This window comes from Planococcus citri, chromosome 4, assembly GCF_950023065.1.
Source record: "Planococcus citri chromosome 4, ihPlaCitr1.1, whole genome shotgun sequence".
NCBI classification, from domain to species: domain Eukaryota; kingdom Metazoa; phylum Arthropoda; class Insecta; order Hemiptera; family Pseudococcidae; genus Planococcus; species Planococcus citri.
In genome coordinates, this window is record NC_088680.1 from 52,301,190 (window position 1) to 52,322,550 (window position 21,361).

General features: G+C 33.3%; 1 protein-coding gene across 1 annotated transcript in view; it reads left to right on the forward strand.

The window, feature by feature from the left end:
• Positions 1-21,361, forward strand: part of Hk (Hyperkinetic) — a 187,012-nt gene that overhangs the window by 144,616 nt on the left and 21,035 nt on the right. The window contains exon 3 of the mRNA XM_065360048.1: positions 9,868-10,067. Coding sequence (XP_065216120.1) covers positions 9,899-10,067 — 169 coding nt within the window. The 5' untranslated portion in view covers positions 9,868-9,898. The remainder of the gene's footprint in view (positions 1-9,867; positions 10,068-21,361) is intronic.

Sequence of the window (21,361 nt, forward strand, 5' to 3'; positions counted from 1 at the left end):
CCTACAATGGTTACAAAATTTCTGCTTTTGTCTTGTTTATTATTAGGACACTTTCGTCTTTCAGTTGAATGAAGACTGAAGAAAGTAGACCCACAGTAACTTTGATATTTTAAAATGCCAAATAATTATTGAAGCATTCTGCTAATAAGTATTTGAAAATTGGTAATTAAAGGAATCTAATGAAATTTTTTGATAAAGAAGTAGGATTATTTTGCAATTTTGGTAAAAAAAAGAACTAGTCTTTCTGGTAATTTTGACTAAATAAACATGTTTTTTGACAAAAAGTGAGATTTTTTCACAGTTTTTAGTTGCTATTTTTGAAAATGAAAAAAAGTTTTTTTTTTGAAATTTTAACCAAAAAATTATAATTACCTATTCATTACCAAAAAAAAAAAAAAAACAAGACTATCTGGAAATCTTGAGCAGAAAAAGGCTCTTTCTACAATTTTGACAAAAAATAGGACTTTTTTAGCGATTTTTTTTTTTTTTAAGAAACATGAGTCTTTCTACTTTTTGCAATTTTGGCAAAAAATTTGGATTTTTTAGTAATATGATAAAGAATGGGGTTTTTTTGCAACTTTGACCAAAAAAAAACACAGATTTTTTACGAGAAAAAAATCAAAACTTCTTGCAATTTTGGCAAAAAACAAGACTTCAGCTATTTTAATTATTTAAAAAAGGCTTTGTGACTATTTCGACCAAACATAGATCTTTTTTACTTTTTGTAATTTTGGCAAAAAAAGTAAGAATTTTTAGTATTTGCAATTTTGAAAAAAAACAGATTTTTGCGACAGGAAAACCGAAGACTTTCTGGTAATTTTGATGACAAAAATCAGCCATTTTGATAATTCTGACAACAAACTATTTTTTTTTTTTTGTAATTTCGATGAGAAAATTTGTATTTTTTTCGTAATTATGACAAAAAAGAGAGAAGTTTGACGAAAAAATTAGGTCTTTTCTGTAATTTTAGCAAAAAAACTGAATTTTAACGTACTTTTGTGCATTTGAAATGATGAAGTTCGAAAAAAGTATATTCAGGAAATAGGTCATTATGAGTTGTCCTGCTTTTTATCAGAAAGTCCAGATCATAAATTTTCAATATAATATTTCTCTTTTTTGTAAAATTTTAAAAAATTTCGATGTTTTTCTCACCTGACTAATGAAATAATTTCATGTAGGAACAGTCTTTATATAGCAGATTGGAAAATACTTACAAAAAAAAAAAAAAACAGTTCCTAAACTGAAAATTTTCTAAAAATGTGAAAGAGGTGATTTTTGATGAATCAATCTTTGCATTTTTTTTTTTTTTTAGAACAATCAAGTTGAAAAAGTATGATGATAATTTCATTAAAAACGCTCAAAGCTAGTTGGAAATTTTGAAAAACAAAAAATTGAAATGAAAAAAAATATGGCCAATCTTGCCCCCTCCCCCTCCTCGGAAAATAGATTGGAATACTCCATAATATTGGAAAAGTGGAAAATTCAGGTGTAAAATATTTGCTCTTCTCCTCTTATCCAAAAAAAAATTCGTGAAGTATTTACGGAATAATGTCTCGCCAATGAAAAATTGAAAAGGTAAAGGCAGGTATTTTTGGCACCTCTCCCCCACCCAAAAAAAATCTTAAAATGCCCAAAGACACTAAAAAAGTGAAAAATAGACTTCTATAATGTTGAGCTTCCTCCTCCTCCTCCTCCCCCCCCCCAAAAGAATAAAGTAGTCGTTGAGTGTTTGAAAAGTGTCCCGCCAAAAGTTCTGCTAAAATCCTATACTTTTTCACTTTGAAATTTCGTTAAACGCCTTGTTATTGATATCTATAGCCCAATATTCAACTGTAGACCAAAAATACAGATCTAAGATTCACAATTTATGTATAAGTGACAAGTGTATCAAGTATCAAGGCATTAAAGACGATTCAAAACAACTTAAGTCTAGGTGAAATCATTATGAAATTCAATTCGGAAGTTGAAAACAATGAATTTCGATTCTTATGCCTTCATTTTGGATCTCTTGTTGAATTTTGTACTCGATTGTGCTAAAATTTGAAATCAATGCGGAAAAAAAATTATTTAGAATGATACCACGCTCGAAAATATTGAGGATTTTGACTTTAGCCACTCCCCCTCGATAGGTAACAGGTGCATTAAGGTGAAAATCATGATAAAATTAGCAATCAGGTAGTCAAAAAACATACATTTAGAATTTAGATATTTAATGCATTTTGTGTCATTCCATGTCAACTCAACCAAAAAAAGGCGATTTTAAAAGTTATGTCTTTCGATTTCGCTCAAATTTTTTTCACAATATCTCGTATTTACCCAGTAAGTAAGAAACTCGCAATCAGTTTGGTCCCAGCCCCCTCAGGGTGCGGTCGGGGGGCTTCCATTATTTTCACATTATCTCGAAGTACTCAACTTCAGCAGCCCGTTCCTCCAAAACTATGATACTTTGATCAAAACTGATTTCAAAGTTCAAAAGGGCATTGCATTTAAAACTTTTTAAGCATTTTAAAATTTTCAAAACTTGAAAGTTGAACTTTTTCAAAATGGCGCTGTAACTGGGAACTACCATTTAAAATTTTGAAAAAATGTCCATAGACGTACCTGTTGAAGTTTTGATGCTTTTTCGATAAATTCAAGTTTCGAGATGGGATCTCTCAATGGAGGGGGAGTACCCCCGTCCTCCCCAATTTTGAGTGAAACTTTCGAAAGAAAATCTGGGGCATGTGATATATCGAATTGTATGTTTTTGGTGACGCTGAACATGAATATGACGTCAGATTTTTGACTGGACCCCATCCACGGCCCCCAAGAATTTTTTTGGACTTTAACCTATTGAGGGAGGTTCTGGGGGCCATGGATGAGGTCGATTTGAAAAACTATGGCTATATTCGTGTTCAGCGATATCGAAAACATACTATTTCATGTGTCACACGAATGTAACCATTTTTTTTTTAGGTTGCCCCCTTTGGGGAGGTTATGGCATCTTATAGAACTACGCGATTTTAAATATTTTTATGAAAAGGAAATAAGTAAATTAATACCTACATGAGCTACATTATTTTTGAAAAAAAAAAGTTGAAAAAAATTGTAAAGCTCCGTTATTTTTGGAAAAAAGTTGAAAAAATTTCATTTTCTACAACTCAAAAATGCTCATCTTTCTGTTTCCGTCGTGCTGGGATCAAAAAGCTCTGACCTTTTTCATGTTCCCTTCCCTTCTACCTCATTCAAATTTGGCCCCTTGACTTGGAAAAATATTACGTAAAAATGTAGGTGCAAGAAAGATTGAACTTGGATGAGCTTCAGTGATGATAAGGGTAGGTAGCTGTCACGAGGCCAATTCTTAATAATATCGAAGACGCGTTTTACACTTAATCAAAATCTTATTACCATAACCGTTCAGAAGCCTATAGCCACGAATCGTGTAAAAATTATTCAAAGAAAACCTACCCTTACCCTACCAATGTAGGATACCTTGTACTCGTACTTTAGATAGTACATTGAAAATATCCAAGTACCATTATGAATTGAACCTGCGCCGGCTTCGGCTTCGGCTGGTGTAGTGTTGAAAACGTGAGAGGGTTAATACATTTTGTAAAGTCGTTGTTTGAGGGTTAGTTTGACGCAGTGTAGCCTCGTGTACGGGCACTACTGATATCACACGGTGAGTCGTGCAGACGATTTCATCGCTAGACTAGTACTGTCTGACGGTGCTTTTCCACCACTCGGCAATATCCTCGATTCGTGTTTAAATTTTTAGCTCGACGTGTTCTCTTGTTAAGAGAGAAGTAATTCCGCATTCTGTGTACAGAATTTTTCCTGTACGTTGTACTAGTTTTTCTTTCTTGTCCTTTTTTTCCCCGTTGCTGTTTCTGTTCTGTTGTTCGCATTCATTCGTATGTGCGTCGTTTGTGTACGAGTACGATGTATACGTCGCGTGCTGCTTCTTTTGGTATCGTCGGTGCGAATTTGTAACTTTATCACGTTTTACGCATTTGCCGGAGTAGTTTTAACTGTTTATTCAAGCGGAATATAAATTTTTTTTTGGCTGTGTACAAAAATTTACAAGTGAGAGTACGATTATACCTGTTTTTCGCGTGATTATACCTATACCTATGTATATAGGTATTTTTTTTTCAGCCGGCTAAAAATTCCGGATATTTGAGGCATGGTTAAATTGACCGTTATGGTGACCAAAGTGCGGCGTATGCGTATTACAGGTCGTAAAACACGATGGTAATTTTGACCATTCGCCGGTTTATCGTATACCTACCCAGTAAACGGTGTTGGCCCAAGTCAATGGTGTGATTTTGGTTTTACTATGAGCTGCGGATGATTTTCACGCTGCGTAAATTTAATGAGCCGAGCTTAGAACGTTATTTTTTTTTTACGTATTTGGACGATTTGCAAGTCGACTTTTGGGTTTCAGCGATAACGTTATTGTACGAGTTATGATGTAGGTTTGAAAATATGCCGGGTCGTACCAGTTTACTACGTTGTAGGTAGAGGTACCTAATACGGTATTCGTGAAGTTGTTTTTTAACGTTTTGCATTTCGTAAAAAAAAAACGTTTAAAAAATTTATATAGAGGGATAAATTTGAGAAGATTAATGAAAGCGGATAGTAGATACGTAGAATGGTGTTGGTGTGTTTTTTTTTTCTTTATTAGAAAAATTCTCGAGGAACGTTAAGTTACGTGTACTATAAAATTTAATTTGAAAAATGATTTAATTTCTCGAATAGAACGAAGTCGATGATAAAAAAGAAACTCGTGTACTGAGGGAAAAATTCCGCTTGGAAATTACATGATTTTTTTTTCTAAAGGAAACATTATGGAAAGTAAGGGAGGGGATAGATAAGGTTTTTACGATAGTTGAGAAAGTGAAGCGAATGTTATTATGGTGAAAATTTATTTAGATTAATAAGATTTTGAAAATGAACGTAGCTCAGTTCGTTGAATGAGGTGGAATTAATGTGATTTTAAGTGAGATGTTACGAAGAGTCAAGAGGTAGAGTATTTTATTAGGGTGAGTTGTTTTTCAACTGTTTAGGATTTGATGGAGGTCTATAAAAGCTGAAAACATAGCTTAATCATTTAAATATGATTGAGTGAAAAATTCAACTTTCTGGATCAATATTATTTTCATCCCCATCTCTGTTCAAAGAAATTGATTCAGTTGATCTTTGGTGTCCTAAGTATGGGGATATCATTACTTTTAGCTTGATCAAAAATTTCAAAGTTCATTTCTGTCAAGTTCAGGGGTTCTCAAAATGTTGGGGTTCCTTTTTCAAATGCAATAATTTCGTTATTATTTCCTTGAAGCGGTATAATTATTATTAATCGAATGATTAATTTGGGTATATTCATGTGGCAGTTTTCGTAAAATCAAAATATTTTTCAAAAGTAGAGGTTCTCAAACCAATTTTTTGGGGTGGATCTATGTACAAACAATCTGAAGGGAACCTTATTTTTGAAAATTTTCAAAATAATACAAAACAATTGAAACGAGTTTTTGCTTGTGAAAAGAAATGAGATGAATTCTAAACTCATTTTGATTTTTTTCTCAACACAAAAACTGAAAGGCCAGGTGGGCTTGAAATCAGCTAATTTAGGACTAATTCATTTATTTGGAATACGTAGTAGGCTTCTTCGATTTTAATGCTAGGCGAAAAACAATCATGATGATTTTTTTTTTCAATTTGTAATTTTTTCAAGTTCCTAGAAAAAATGAGAATTCTTTCGAAATTTAAGCATAAAAATTACGAGCATTTTTTCACAGATTTTCAACATTTTTTCTTGGAGGATTTTCATTTAAACGTTTACAAAGGTCAAAAATTGCAAAGAAATTATAAGAAATCGAAAAAAAATGTTTTTTTCTTAAAAAACTGTGTTTTTTAAAAGTTTTTCAATTTTTGAAAAAAAATATAGGAAAAATGAATTGTTTCATTTGATTAAAAATTATTCCCCCATGTTTCTTCGATCTAGCATTAGCTGTGGGTGTATTTATTGAGTATTTTTTCTTCGTAGGATGAGAATAAATCCGAATTTTGTGTCTAAATTTCACTTCTAAATTTCCCATCAGTGTTACTTAAAAGAGATTTTTTTGCTGCAAAGCTGTATATTTTCTTTTTTTTCTTCGAAAAAAAAATTCTGGATGCAGTGGGAAAGGGGTTGAAGATCTTAGAAATTTTTCTTCAATGTTTAAGGCATAATTTTCGATTTGCCAAGATCACGGACGGGAGGTAGATGATGACTTTTTAGAAACGTGATATTTTTTAAAGGAGAGGGAGGGTTTTTGTTTCAGCTAAATTTTCAAGCATTTTTTCAAAGAAGGTATGAGAAGGAAAAATAAAATAATATTTTCGGCAAAAGATGGCAAATTTTTTTGTCTCGAAAGAAAATATCTCATATTAAAAGGCTACCTATAGATTGAAATTTTTTTCCCCTTCAACTATTATTATGTCTTTCTTTTTGAATTGAAAAAATTCCTGTGCTCTTCTCGAGTGTTCATTTTTTTTAATATTTATTTTTTTTTACTGGCTTACAAGCTCAATATTCTATTAAAGCTAAAAATGAAGTTTTTTATGAAATTTGGAAGTAAGTATCCGAAATACAAACTTGATTGTTCAATGACGAATTTTGGACTTTTTTTTACATTTTTTTTTAAAACTGGGCGTGTATAATTTCCAGGATTTTTACACCCAGTTTCGAAGGGTTAGTCTAGATTTTATTCGACTTTTGAAGTTTTAAAAATTTTCAATTTACTGAAATTCCTGGAAAAATTGTTAAATTCCGGATCAATTAATGTGATGTGAAGACTTTTTTTAACATGTAATAAATACAGATGTAGAAGAAAAAGAATGTAAAAGTTAATTTCTATTCAAAATTTCGAAATATCTTCCAAGTTCTTCGACCTTTTGTTATAGAGCAGTTTTTTATTGGATTACAACATCTGAAAAGGTGGATTCATTGCTTTGAACACTTTTCCTTGTACCTAATTCGTAGCCAAGTTTTTATTGATTTTGCTGGGTTTGAGAAAAAAAAATAGAACTTCATTCAATTTCGACCATTTGAGACTTGTCACAGTAAAAGAAAATGTTAAATTGCCGCCTAATAGAAGAAAAAAATTTAAAACAATAATGTTTAACATTTTTGTGACCTTTTTTGTAACAATCCTGTCTGTAAGAATAAGAAAGGGCCTATGTGCAGAAAATTTCACTCTACCTATAATTGTAATCTTCTTGTAGACCGATATTTCACCTCCATATTATCTATTTTTTGGAAGTGTAAAGAGACAGGTATGAGAAATTAATATTTCTCTATTCGCCCCCCCCCATATTATGTTGATTTCAAAAGCAAAATTTACAGTTGTAATGAGCCCAAAAAACCAAGTTGATTAAAATTTGATGTAAAATTTCATTAGCTGAAATTTTTTTCGATTGTTCGTCTTAATTGTTTCATATGACTCGCGAAGGGAAGAACAGGTGCTCCAAAACGCAAAATTTCAATCCCTTTTTTCAACAACTTCGACAGCTAACAATGAAAAATTTTTACATCCCAATTCGCAACAGAATTGGAATCAAATAGGATAAAATTTGTCAAGGTTTTCAATTTCGATCAAATTTTATTTGGGAATTTGAAAAGACGAAAATAAATACAGATGGAAAGATGGAAGCCGGAAGGACACCCAAGTGAAAAAATACCAATAGGTATTTTCGTCATACTTATGGTTAACCATTGATAACCTATGGTATTTTAAAAACCATTCCATTGGTATTTTTTCAGTAGGGTGGAAAGAGGTAAAGACAGAAAGACTGGATGAAAGAATGAATTAATAAAATCATAAAATTTGTTCTTTTAACAGAACGCCTATCTGTTTAAAAATTTTGATACCATCGATTAAGCTTAGCATGTTGAAATTTTGATTTTTCCCACTAAAAAACCAAAAAAAAATGTTCCCACCAAGTTTAAATAAGGGCCACTCTATTGAGCTCACATTCATGCTTGGAAAAAAAGGGCACAACTGTAGATCTATTAACGATATTTGGAGCTCATGACGTTTGAAAAAATTTGACACCCCCCTCCGGCCTCCACCTGATCGCGTGTCTAATTTATTTTTCAAAAATTTGTAAAATTGGAGAAATTGGTCTGGAAAACATGGAAAAGTAGGGAAAATCATTTCCAGAAATGAGTGGACACCCTGTAAAAAAAATCCTTCATTTTTCATATTTGAAAAAAAGTCCTAGCCCTCACCCCCAAAAAAAGGAGATGGAAAAAACTAAAAATGATCGGGGGGAGGGTGAAAATATTTTGAAATGTAGTGATTTTTGGCCAAAAAATTCCTTTAGACACCCTTAATTGGCAAAATTTTTATGTTTTTGAATTTTAAAAAAAATTTATTTTGAATAAAATGAAATTTTGTTCAAGAATAAAAACGTAAAGATTTTGAAAATTAGTGAAAATTACGTTTTGGAATTTGAAGGCGAAATTGAGGTAGGTATAAGTTTCTCATTTCAATGTAGGTAAGTAAAAATTCAGAAATTACTATTTGAAAAAAAAAATCGAATTCTAAAAATAAATTATTATTAATGAGATCGAAAATTCTAATTGATATGTTTTCCATTACATTACAAGTCCTGGAGGCTTCTGAAATGAAAATTTGTCAGTATCACAATCTAATTGTTCTGTCCAACTTCTTCTCCAAAATTCTTGTAAATTTATCGGTTGAACTTCTCCCACAGACGTTAAAGGGTTAAGAAGACTTGACCTCATCTACTATCCTACCTTTTATAGGGTTTCATCGCTCTAATAATAATAAATTACAAATCAAACACCTTTTCCCTCATTCGACTACCTACAAGAATTCGATTCATAATTGAAGAAAATTGCATCCCATCGTATAGGTGAGCTCTGCGAATAGAAGCCTTACTAAACTAGCAAATGAAACATTCCATTTTGGAATTCGATACGTTGTTCTTACGTTAGTGCACTGCACGGAATATAAAAGCTGCATAGAATTGGTAAAAGGTGGGGGGGGGGCTAAACGAGATAAGAGACGAAGTTACGTACTCGTATTTACGGTAAAATTACTCGTTATTTGTTAGTCTAGTAATTGCAAATAAGGAAGCGAATAGGATTTCAGGGTGGGGGGCAAAGAAGGTGTAAAACGAGCATCTTTATGAATAGCTAAAGCGTATACGATGCGATGCATTTTTCACGTAATGAAAACTCTAAAAACTTATTCACTTCAAAGATGTACGTACAGCACTTTATATGTGTACGATGTTGCCGCGGATATGTTTCCTTATGTACCTATGTATTATAATGCATGTTGTGTGTAGTACATAATATGGCTTTACCTACTTATTAAAATGAGCTCAACGTTTTCAAAATGTTGTACGAGTGTACTAGTATACGATGATCATTAGGTAAAGAGGTACGAGTACGTTGAAAAAAAAAGAAGAAAGAATTAAACTGGCGCGTGGGTGATCCGAGGTTTAAAAATCTGAATGAAGAGGAAAAGAAGAGAATGAGAAGGAGGCGACGATGATGCGAATATAACGACGAAAAATGCTGAACGAGTAATTCAATTTTCTCGGCGGTTTTTGTCGCGTGTACAAGTGGCCATTAAAACAGAAGCTGAGATTAAAGCAAACGATGCTGCTGAGCTCGCCGGATATAAATACAAAGCCAAATGAGAGGCCGTGTTCTCGCCTAACAATACTCAGGCGTGGTTGCAGCCTTTCACGTTTCACTCGTCGAGAGATTTTTTTTATTATTAATTTCCAGCCAGTTAATAGGCTGGAATTCGATCGAGGTGCTGGTACTTGAGTATAGAAATTAATTCGTCGTGTATGGAATTGTTACAGTTGCCGAGCACCAAAAGCTAGTCTCGAGTGTATGGAAGATCTAGCCAGTACGCCGGATAAGGTTACCATGAAGGTACAATTTTTACCGCCGCTCAAGTCGTCGACGACGTCGCTCAATCGACGCTCCTCTGTTACGTCTTCCGGAATGCGATACAGAAATTTGGGTAAAAGTGGATTACGAGTCTCGAATGTCGGATTTGGTGAGTGTTTTTTTTACCTTTGCGGTATAGTCGGCGTATTACGGAGATAACAAGGTTATATGTATGCTCGGAGATGAAAGATGACAAATTGAATTTCGTCTCGTTGCCGAGTGTACGACTTACGTAGACCCGACAGGCATAATCGATAAATTATGTATCGAAAATTAAAATTGACGAAATATCCGATTCGATTCGGGTAGTTTTCGAATTCGGTATTTTTTCGAAGAAGTATTTGCAGTTCGGGTTTGAAAATGGAGAAAATACTGATGGTAAATTTTACACGTCGTCGTCCATCAATTGGAAGAAAATTCGGCATTTCGATCAAAAATTGTTAATTTTTTATCCAAATTGAAATTATTTTTTTGAATTTATCGGTGATGGGTTGAAAAATTTTCGTGTCCAGCTGAATTGCTATAAAGTGCAAATTCGATTTTGAAGAAATTCAGATCTCGTTACTGGTTGAAAGTTATGAAAAAGTAATATCCTGAAGTTGATAAGATATAAAAATTTCATAAAATCTTGAACGAACGTTTTTTATACTTCATGAAAAATTATTGAAAATGTAGTGAAAATCTTTCAAAATATTTTATGAAACGTACAGAATATCGAAGTAATTGGTGAAAGGAGAGAAGGGTTGAGGAGGTTTTGATCTGGAAAAGTAAACCAAAATTGGTAACAATTGATTTATGCTCATGGCTCATACTCGGTTACTTTTCAAGTATGTAGTTATAGCTAAGTTACTAACTTCTTCGAAATTTTGATTACTAAAATTGAGTACTTTTTCAAAAGTTTTCAAAATCTGGACCAGCTTCTTGGAAAAAAAGAATTGATAATAAATACCAAACTTCCAAAAATTTTTACTTTTTTGCGAAAAATTTCTAAAAGTCTCACCTTTTTTGTGAAAATTGCCAAAAACACCTGTCTTTTGTCAATAATTGCCAACAATAATTTTCTCTTTTTACCAGAAATTTTTTCATAAGCTTTACTTTTTGCTAAAAATTGCTAAAAACCCCACTTTCTGCATGAATTGAAAAAATGTTGCTTTTAATCAAAAAATAACAAAAAGTCTCGCTTTTTATCAGAATTGCCAAAGTCTCATTTTTTGTCAAAAACTGCTCAAAATTTTCGCTGTTTTACAAAAAATTCCAAAAAAACAATTTTTTTCAAAAATTTTTTTAAAAATTTCGATTTTTTTCTGAAACTTACAAAGTTTTGATTTTTACCAAAAATTGCCAAAAAAGTCTCGTTTTTCACCAAAAAATCGTGGAAGGTCTCATTCTTCGACAAAATTTTTAAAGGATCTTACTTTTTGCTAATTGCGTAAAAGACCTGCTTTTTGCTAAAATTTTTGAATTAATTTTCCCTTTTTCTCCAAGAAATTTCCTAAAATACGAGTACTTCATTTTTTTATTTCGTTTTTTGGGCTAAAAAATTACCAGATGGTCTCATTTTTTTTCAAAAATTTGCCAAACGTCTGTTTTTTTTTACCAGAAATTGTCAAAAAAAAACTCTTCCTTTGCTGTAAAATTGTCAAAATCTTGCTTTTTTCCAAAAACTGCTAGAAATTCTCACTTTTTTCTCGAAAAGGTTTTGTTTTTTGTTGAATTGTCGAAGTGTTGCTTTTGACCATAAACCATAGGTACCTACTTACCCAAAGCTATCACTTTTTTTTTTACAGAAAACTGCAAATAAAACTCACTTTTTTAAATGAAAATTTCGAAAAATTCTCTTTTTTGCCAAAAATTGCTGAAAGCTATGTTCTTTGCTGGAATGAATGGTCAACGTCTCGCTTTCTGCCAAAAATGCAAAAGTTGCCCAAATCTTACAGTGCTATTATCAATTTTACTTTTTGTCGAAAATTGCCAAAAAAATTTCACGTTTTGCCCAAAAGCAGTCATAAGGTCATTTGTGATATGAGTAATTTAACTTTTTTAACAAAAATTGCGACCAATGTGTCATTTTTTTGTCAAAAATTTCCAATCAGATCTGCTTTTTGTAAAAATTGTTGAAGTCTCGATCGAGTTTTTTTTTGGTAATTTTTTTTAATCTTGTAAATTTTTTGGTTATTTTTTCGAGCTTTTTTGGTTCCTTTTTATAGTCACTTTTTTGGAAAAAATTGAATACTAGTCCTGTATGTTGCTCTATGTAGTATAGACATTTTTTTTTGAATTTCGATTAAAATTGGGCGATAAGAACCCTTGTGCCTTCAGATATATGCTGAGATCCCAATTTCAAAATCAGCTTGTTAAAAAGAGAATGAAATGGAGTACTTCCTTTAATTTTTTAATTTTTATTGGACATCTTTCAACTTTAATAATTTTATTGTGAAAAATTGAATTTTCACAAGTTTGGCCAGTCTTTAGATTTTCGAGCCATAAAATTTTGGCTGCGAGGTTCACCCCCTCCTCCTTTCCCTTGAGAGTTGAGAGTTGAAGATCGAGTTCGAAGTGATGGCGGCGACTTCATCGGTGATTTCCACTTGCGCTTTTCCTTCAATTTTTTTTGACCAGATGCGCTTTTCCAAGCCTGCTTCTTTAAATACCACTTGCGCTTCTTAAAAACCAATTTCAGGGGTTCTCAAAGTTTGGAAATTTTGCTAGTACGAGTATGTTTGTGCAAAGTCGTTCTTTTATGGCGTTGATATTGGATTACTGTGCGGAAGGTACGCAGATCAATTGAGACCTCCTGCAGAAAATTTTTTCAATTTTTTTTTAATTTCTATTTTTTCCGAGTTGATTTTCTTGCAAAAAATATAATTCAATTTGTGTTTTTTTTTGTTTTTGAAAATTAATAATGAATTTTTATGCAAAATTTACGAAACCATAGCGGTCTTCCCTTGGTGAGTCCAGATGAAGGATTACCATTACCATGTATGTAGACAGAAAAAAAATGCGCCCCTTGGTGAGTTCAGACGGAGGATTACCATTACCGTGTATGTAGACAGTACCTACGAGAGTATATTAAAAAAAATGCTCCCATTGGTGAGTTCAGACGGAGGATTATCATTACCGTGTATGTAGACAGTACCTACGAGAGTATATAAAAAAAAATGCTCCCCTTGGTGAGATCAGACGGATTAGGTATGTTAGGTACGTAATAAAAATAATTCGTTCGTTCGTTCATCAGTTTGTATCTTTCAATTCTTTCAATTTTGGGAATACATTCGGAATTTTAAACAACCGAAAAGCGCAAGTGGGTAAAAATTAATGCTTCTACTGAAAAGCGCAACTGACCAAAAAAAAATCGAAAAAATAGGGGAAAAAGCGCAACTGGTATAGAGCCGACTTCATTGCGCCGTCATAGTCAAGGGAACTTATAAAATGAGCAAAACTCGTGTGCCCCACTTCATTTTTATTTTAGTTGATTAGATGAAAAACGTAGGTCTGCTGTATCATTTCATATTTTCGGCCAACTGGTTAGGCAACTTTATTAACATGCACGACTTGAATTCATGCCTTGTGAAGGGCTAGGAAATGAAGAGGAACTGAGGATACACAGGAGAAGTCTAAGACCCTTCGAATGACTGGAAAAATTGGTGCTTCTTTTACTTGTCCAAAGAAAGGACACTCTTGAAAATTGTTTTTGAATTTCACTAAAAAAATGTTTTTTTGTTTCGTTCGAAGTTTGAAAGTTCAGTGAAATAACCACTCTTAGAAAGTTGGTGACATATTGATTGTTATTTTAAGTTGATTGGAATACGCTGAGTTGAAGTATTATTCATTTTTTCGATCTGACCCTCTCCCCCTCCACACCAAGACTCGTCCTTGAACGGGGTCAAGGTACCCCAAAAAAATAAAAATAGCGTGTTATCAAATTTTGATTTTAAAATAATACCTAAACGAATAAAAAAATTGAGAAATGCGGTCTGTGAATTCTCAAAAATTGACAAAACGAAATTCAGCACCCAAAATTTTGGTGCCTTTTTGGGTGCTTTTTCAATTGTCTGGTTCAAAATAGTTTTCTCTCAGTTAGGGAGCGTCTTTCATGAGAGCAACAAGAACAAGAGAACTTAATTTCAATAAAAATTTTGAAAAAATTCCAAAATGAAGTGAGAATATTGATCGTTACTTGTATTTATTTTGAAGACTTCAAGATCGAATAATGGCTCAATTTCTCGATCACAACTTTATGAACTCCTCGCCAGGGCTCTTTAATACAAATAGCAATAGTGATGATGATGAATGTCAAAAAATTTTAAACGACGTGTGATGAGTCATATTTCTTTGGTTTATTTGAATATTCACTTTATTTTTGAAAACAACTTCTCGCAGTGCTCCTTTAGCTTCCTAATTTTGAAAAAAAATGACCGAAAGGCCACGAAAATGTGATGATGATGAAACATATCGATTCCTTCTACCTAATTCGTTGTCACGGACTTCAAAATCCTATTTTTTTTTTTAAATTTTTGACGTTGAAAAATAATATTTGAAAATTCTTCTTTACACATTTCAAACCCCTCCGCCCCCCCTCTTCATCGTCTGACCCCACAAGTACTTTGATGACAAACAAGGGTTCTATTCCTAATTTCGATAAAATTATAGGTAGGTAGTAAGTACCTAACATAAGTTTTCTTTGCAACAATGTTCAATACAAAAGGTGGGTCGATGAAAACATAACAACCTTTTTAAAAATGCTCGATAAGTTATACATGTACAAGAGGATAAAGAATATAGGACAGAAGGAGTATCTCTTGAAATAATTTTCAAAAACCAACCTTAGCAAAGCTTTTATATTAATAAATAATAATGCAACTAGGAAGTTTTAAAAGATGTGTTTTGTAGGGATAATCGTATCAATAAATTATGTAGGTACCTGCCTATCTTTGGTGAAAATACAGGGTATGATATTTTCTGTGAATATTTTACGTATAAGTTTGAAAAGTACGTATAAAGTACAATATTTTAATACAGTACTTAAGTACGTTATAATTCGCCTGCACAGAATATAATACATACATATGCTTTTGTGGCAATTTTTTTTTAACAACGTTAGGTAATTTCACCTTGAACTTATTCAACAAAAATTCGGCTAAATAACTCACGATTTGAGAATAGGTAGAATTTGAAAATTTGTTGAAATTTCGTGAAACCCAATTAAAAGGTACGTATACGCCTTACAAAAGAAGTATCCCGAACTGGCAAAAATTTTATGCACTCAGTGTAAAGATGAACGGAAAGAGTGACCAGAAATACATCACCAGGTCAAATTTCAAGTGCTTAATTTAAGTTTTTGATTTTTGGAAAATTTTTGGAAATTCAAGGGTGTATTTTATCGAAATTTCAAAATTTGGTCAAATTGAGGTAGAACGTTGAAATTTGATTTATTCCTGAATTTTTGAAAATTGTTTGTGAAAATTCAAATCAATATTTATTGATTTTCTTTGGAGGGGGGGGGGCGGAGGAGCTGAACTTTTTTCAAATTTTTTGAAGACTGCAGCGTCGCTTGAAACCTTTGTTAATCATTTTGGATGATCAAAAATCGGAAAGCTGGCTTTGAATTTTCAGAAATTTGCTCAAAGCATCCTTTTTAGATATTCGTTGCGCGTCCAGTTTGACAATTTATTTTTTGCTTCGCACCCTAAACTATCCCTTCCCCCCAAAAAACACATAAAATATACTTCACCCTACAGTACACAGACATACGAACGATGACGTCATCTGCGAAAAAATTATTTCGACGAATAATTATCAATCACGTGTCCATCACAAATATCGTGCTTTATCACGATGTTCTAAAAAAAAATAATCAACTCGGATTTTCTAGGTCAATTTCGAGCGCGTCAAATTATCGATACTTATTACTCGTTTATTGAAAAAAAAATTAATCACTCGTTAATTATCTCGTCGAGTGTGTTTCATGTTCACGATTCTCTACCACGTATTTTCAATTGGTAAATTTTCTGTCGATACAATCTGTAAAATAGGGACACTGCCTCTTATAGTAGTTAATCTATAAAAGTTTCTTTCGCAATTTTTGGAAACGTATATCGAAATACACGAATGGATATATTTATCTGCGCTATATTCCATGTGCAATAAAAACACCGGTATCGACACTTCGTTGCGCTGTGACTTCCAAGGATACCGGTGTTATTTCATTAAAGCTCGCGTTGTTTTGAAGAACTGCGTGAAAAAGCAATTAGCCTAAGCTGATGCGTGTTCCAAGTCCTTGATGAAACTTTTCAGTCCCTTGATGAAGATGACGCAGGAACTTCTCTCTATGTGTATACTGTATACTGTATATAGGTAGAGTAACTATAAAGAGGTCGTGCTATAAAGATAGGGTAACTAATAATCGAGTCGAACCCTTTTTACTGTGTATGTTGGTGACCTAAATAATTCAAGATGGGGATCAATTTTTAATTAATTTTTTCAATTTTTTTCCACGTAACGAAAAAAAATAAAGCAAAAAAAAACCAACAAACTGTCATCGACGACGGATCGTTAACTGGTTATACGATTAACGTTTACACGTATACGAGTATTATAACGAAAACTACGTGTGTAAAAAGTCGCTGCGACGTAAATTTACGCCCAAATCAAAAGACAATCCGCTTATACAAATACTAAATTACAAGGCAGACGTGACGTCGCGTAAGTATTTCAGAAATTTAGACGTATCGTGCGTCGAATACATAATTTTTAAAGTTGACGCAGTCGTCGCTGTGTACAAGTACTCGTATATGAGTAGAGTAGACCATGATGTAGCAGATAGGACTCGGAATTAGAATTTCGAAACGATACCTGGTTGTTTATTTGTGTTCATGAGGGATCTCGCTCTCAGAATAATGGAGCTAGGACGATGCCATATTTTTGTAGATGCTTAAAATTTATGTTTTTATGAGATGCTGTGCCTATTATAGGAGGATGAACTTTCGACGAATGTAGAATGATGAATTTTTGAGGTGGTAGGGAGCGAGGAATTGTTTTTTTTTGCATATTTTGAACGTAAGAGGTAAATTTAGACTGACGAGTGAACCTTTTGAACTCAAACTCTTCGATTTGAACAAAACTATAAGCTAGACGGTTGATTGAAAGAGTATGCATAGAAACTTCCGTAACCAAAAGTTCAGATGCTTAATTCATTATTTGATTCTTGGTGCTTATTAAGTACCCCCTCGTCCGTAGGAGGATGAGTACAAAATTGAATTTTTGATCAATTTGTCAATACCAGAAAAATAAGAGAAAAAAATCAAATTTCCAAAAATATACGTACCTAATTAACAAAGGGTTTAACATTTTTGATCGAAATTTTTAAAAACTTCAAAAATGAAGAGGCATTTTAATTATGATTAACTCTTGAGAGCTCTCAGCACGAAAAATTGCATATTCTCTCAATTCAACTTCTCTAAACCCCACCTCCCTTCCCATACTTGGTGAAAAATTAAATGGCGCGCGGAGATTTGTTTTTAAGGATTTAGAGAGTGTTAAGCTTGTAGAGAGTATTCGAGGACCAAAGTTACTCGCTATAGTAGGGAACTTTATGCCCTAAAGCCGAGGCTGCACTGCGTAGCAGCGCGCTCTGGACGAATTAGTTCGGACGGAGCGCATGACGAACATCTCGGACGTCTGTGGCCTCATTATTAGATTTTCTATGGTCTTGGTCGCATCGCATGCAGAAGTGCTTAAGTTGTAAACTTGTACAAACCGCCGTTCTATTATAAGTAGTAGAATAGAACTAGTATTCTGTCTTAAGATAACGTCGTTCAATAAATCAGTTGAGAATTGAAAGTGTTATTCTTGAATACTAGACAGTTAAAGGTAACTCTGACGAAGCTTAGGCTCGGAAGGGTGGGACGTTTTATCCTCATACTAACTTGTCCTGTCCTGGACGGCAAGTTAGTATCACGATTTACCTTTACAAGCTCAAAATCAATTTTGGAAAGTTACACCAAAAATTTCAAAAACTTGGTGTTTTTTTGACGATTTTTTTTTTCAAATTCTAGAGGGCTAAACTTAAATGTTCAAGTTATTCAATTTTAATCAACAACCTCTGGATGTCCTCCTGATTCTCGATGAAAAAAATGTAAATCTGACATCGAATCGGTTAGAATAGAAAAGTATACAAAGTCCACTTTTTCATGTTTTCAGGAAACACAAATTGGTAATTTGGTACCTGCTTTTCTATTCTGGCCGATTCAATTTAAAAATGTTTCAGTTCATTTCCGATTTTTGGGCAAAGGGGGAGAGGAGAGGGAAATTTTTCAAAACTGAAGCCTTTCTGAATAGAACTGAACTATTTTTTGAACTAGAAAAAAATCCGAAATTCAAAACTTTTTCAACGTGTGCCGATTTTTTTGTTTGGGGGGGGGGTTGTGGAACCGAATTCGTCCTGACCAAATTTTCTGAGTAATTTATTGTTAATGGAGGTGACAAATTCGATATTCCTGGATAATTTTTGAAAATTTGAATGATTGGTTTTTTTTTGGTGGAAATGAAGGAAAGCCTTTTGTCAACTTTGAGCACTTTTGATCAAAGTTGAAAATTTTTCAATTCAGAAAAGTCTAAAATTTGAACATTTTATTGACAATGAAGCCTTTTGGAATAAAGTTGAGGAATTTTTCGACCTATCCAGAAGGTCAGTAAAAAGTTGTCTTTTTGCCTATGGGTACTTCTTTTTGCCCAAAGATTTTTCTTCTCTCCATTTTCAAATGTTTATCAAAATCAAGGGACAAATAAAAACTCAATTTTTCAAAATTTTTGAACGTTGAAATAATAAATATAACAGCAAAAAATAAAATATTTTGTTAATGAAAACATTGAAAACCAGTTAAGTATTTCCATTGTTTGATGTATTTTCTTGATTTTTTCTTTTTTTTTTTTTACAAGTTATTGATCTCCAGGACTGACTCATGTGTATAATCTTCTTTCATGCTGCTTGAACCAGGTATTGCATACTTATTACTAGATCGTGTCTTTCAGCAAACTCTACGAGCATTACACCTCTTTCATTCTGCTCTCCAAGCGCGTATCTCCCTGCGACTTGTAGTCCAAGAGCTATACCACTGTGATTGGGCCGAAATAACTGAAAGCTGGGGATGGTCTCAAAAGTTAGTATACATACCCCTATTTTGAAAACACTTGGTCTGCCGATCCGCAGCTGCTGCTTTAAAGCTCAGTGAAAGCTCGAAAGTTCACAATTTTTCTGAACTTTCAGCTGAGAAAACTGATGGCTGAAATTGGTGCCTAATTATAGCATTTTTCGCGCTGAATCCGAATATATCGGTCTGCCGACCCATAAGTGCCGTCAAAGCCCCGCCAGACTGGGTTAAAAGGGGAGCAAATTTGACAAATTTCATGTTTTTGGGCTAAATTCTCATAAAAAGCTACAAAATCGGGTTGAAAATTATTTTCAAGCAGTTTAACGGAATGCTCTATGGCTAAGATGATTTTTAGGCACCGAAATTTTTCAAAATATTCATTTGGGGGGTGGGGGTGTAAGGGGAGTATTAATGAATTCAGCAAATATGGCTTTGTGATACATCAAAATATATGTTTTTTGGGCTGTAGAATTCATTTATGGCAATATTTTTCACATTGGAGGACAACACGATCAAAACACATATATTTTGATGGATCACAAAGCCATATTTGCTGAATTCATTAATACTCCCCTTACGCCCCACCCCCCAAAAAATGAATATTTTGAAAAATTTCGGTGCCTAAAAATCATCTTAGCGATAGAGCATTCCGTTAAACTGACTGAAAATAATTTTTAACCCGATTTTGTAGCTTTTTATGAGAATTTAGCCCAAAAACACGAAATTTGTCAAATTTGCTCCCCTTTTAACCCAGTCTGGCGGGGCTTTGGCGGCACTTATGGGTCGGCAGACCGATATATTCGGATTCAGCGCGAAAAATGCTATAATTAGGCACCAATTTCAGCCATCAGTTTTCTCAGCTGAAAGTTCAGAAAAATTGTGAACTTTCGAGCTTTCATTGAGCTTTAAAGCAGCAGCTGCGGATCGGCAGACCAAGTGTTTTCAAAATAGGGGTATGTATACTAACTTTTGAGACCATCCCCAGCTTTCAGTTATTTCGGCCCAATCACAGTGGTATAGCTCTTGGACTATAAGGCTTTTTAACAATTTTCAACAATAAAGTGAAGCTCAAAGAAATTTTTAGCAATTCTTTAAATTTCTGGCCAAAAAAAAAACTCGAAAAAACTCGAGAAAACCCATCCATTTTAATTTTATTTCCATTTCCATACGTGCTTCTACACTAATCCACGCCTTCATTAACTCAAATTCTCAAATTAAAAACGATCTCCCGCGTAATTAAATACCTAAATAAATTACAAAAAAAAAAAGTTAAAATCACACAGCGCGCGCTTTTTCCTCAATGGATATGAATTAAAAAGGAAAGTTCATTCGTTCAATCGCTAGAAGATGCATTATTTTCCCTAACCAAGCACTTGAGTCAGCGCATAAGCACATGCGATTAAAAAAAACTAGACGCAGACCTTTTTTTATCCATTTCCGGCTCGACGACGTTATTAAAAAAAAAAAGTAAAAAAAACATAATCTTGCCGTAATTCTCTCTCGGTCTACGATGAAGCGCAAGCTGCGCATATGGAATATACGCGAAGGAAAAAGGCGAATATAAATATACGCGAATCAATAACGCAGTCGCAATTGCATTTAAACGTTGCATCTTGCATCTGGGTGAATAACTGCGGTGTATGTCATTTACGTAATACGTACGAGTATAAACCTACACGTATATTGCGCTACATTCTCAATGAAGCCATTTTATATGCTCTTAAAGTGCTCGTACATAAGTGGAAAAGAAATTGAAGGCGAAAAAAAAATAATACAAAAAGAGGAAGAGTAAATTTTTCTATCAGTTGTGGGAAGCTTGATCCACTAATTTTTTCCTTTGAATACACTGAGAAAAATCACTTCAGTAAAAATGACTAAAAACTGTAGTAAGGGAGACCTCTGGCCATCTTTTTGTAGTATTTACTACATTTTATAGTACATCTTACTGAAAAACATAGTAAAAATTACTTTTTGTACTACATTTTATGGTACATACTACTAAAAAATGTAGTAAATTTTACAAAAAAGGGTAACCAGAGGGCCACTTTACTAAATTTTACAGTAATTTCTACTAAACAGTTCTCTTAGTGTATGGTTGCGTAGCCTACCTTCAATCTTCATACGTACATTCTACCTATACATATTTTTAGAAGAACTCACTACTTCAGATGTTCGTGTACCTATTCGTATTTTGTTTAGATATCTGGTATCTGCCCCAAGGAAAATGTCTTTGCGTAAGGAACGCGATACGCGA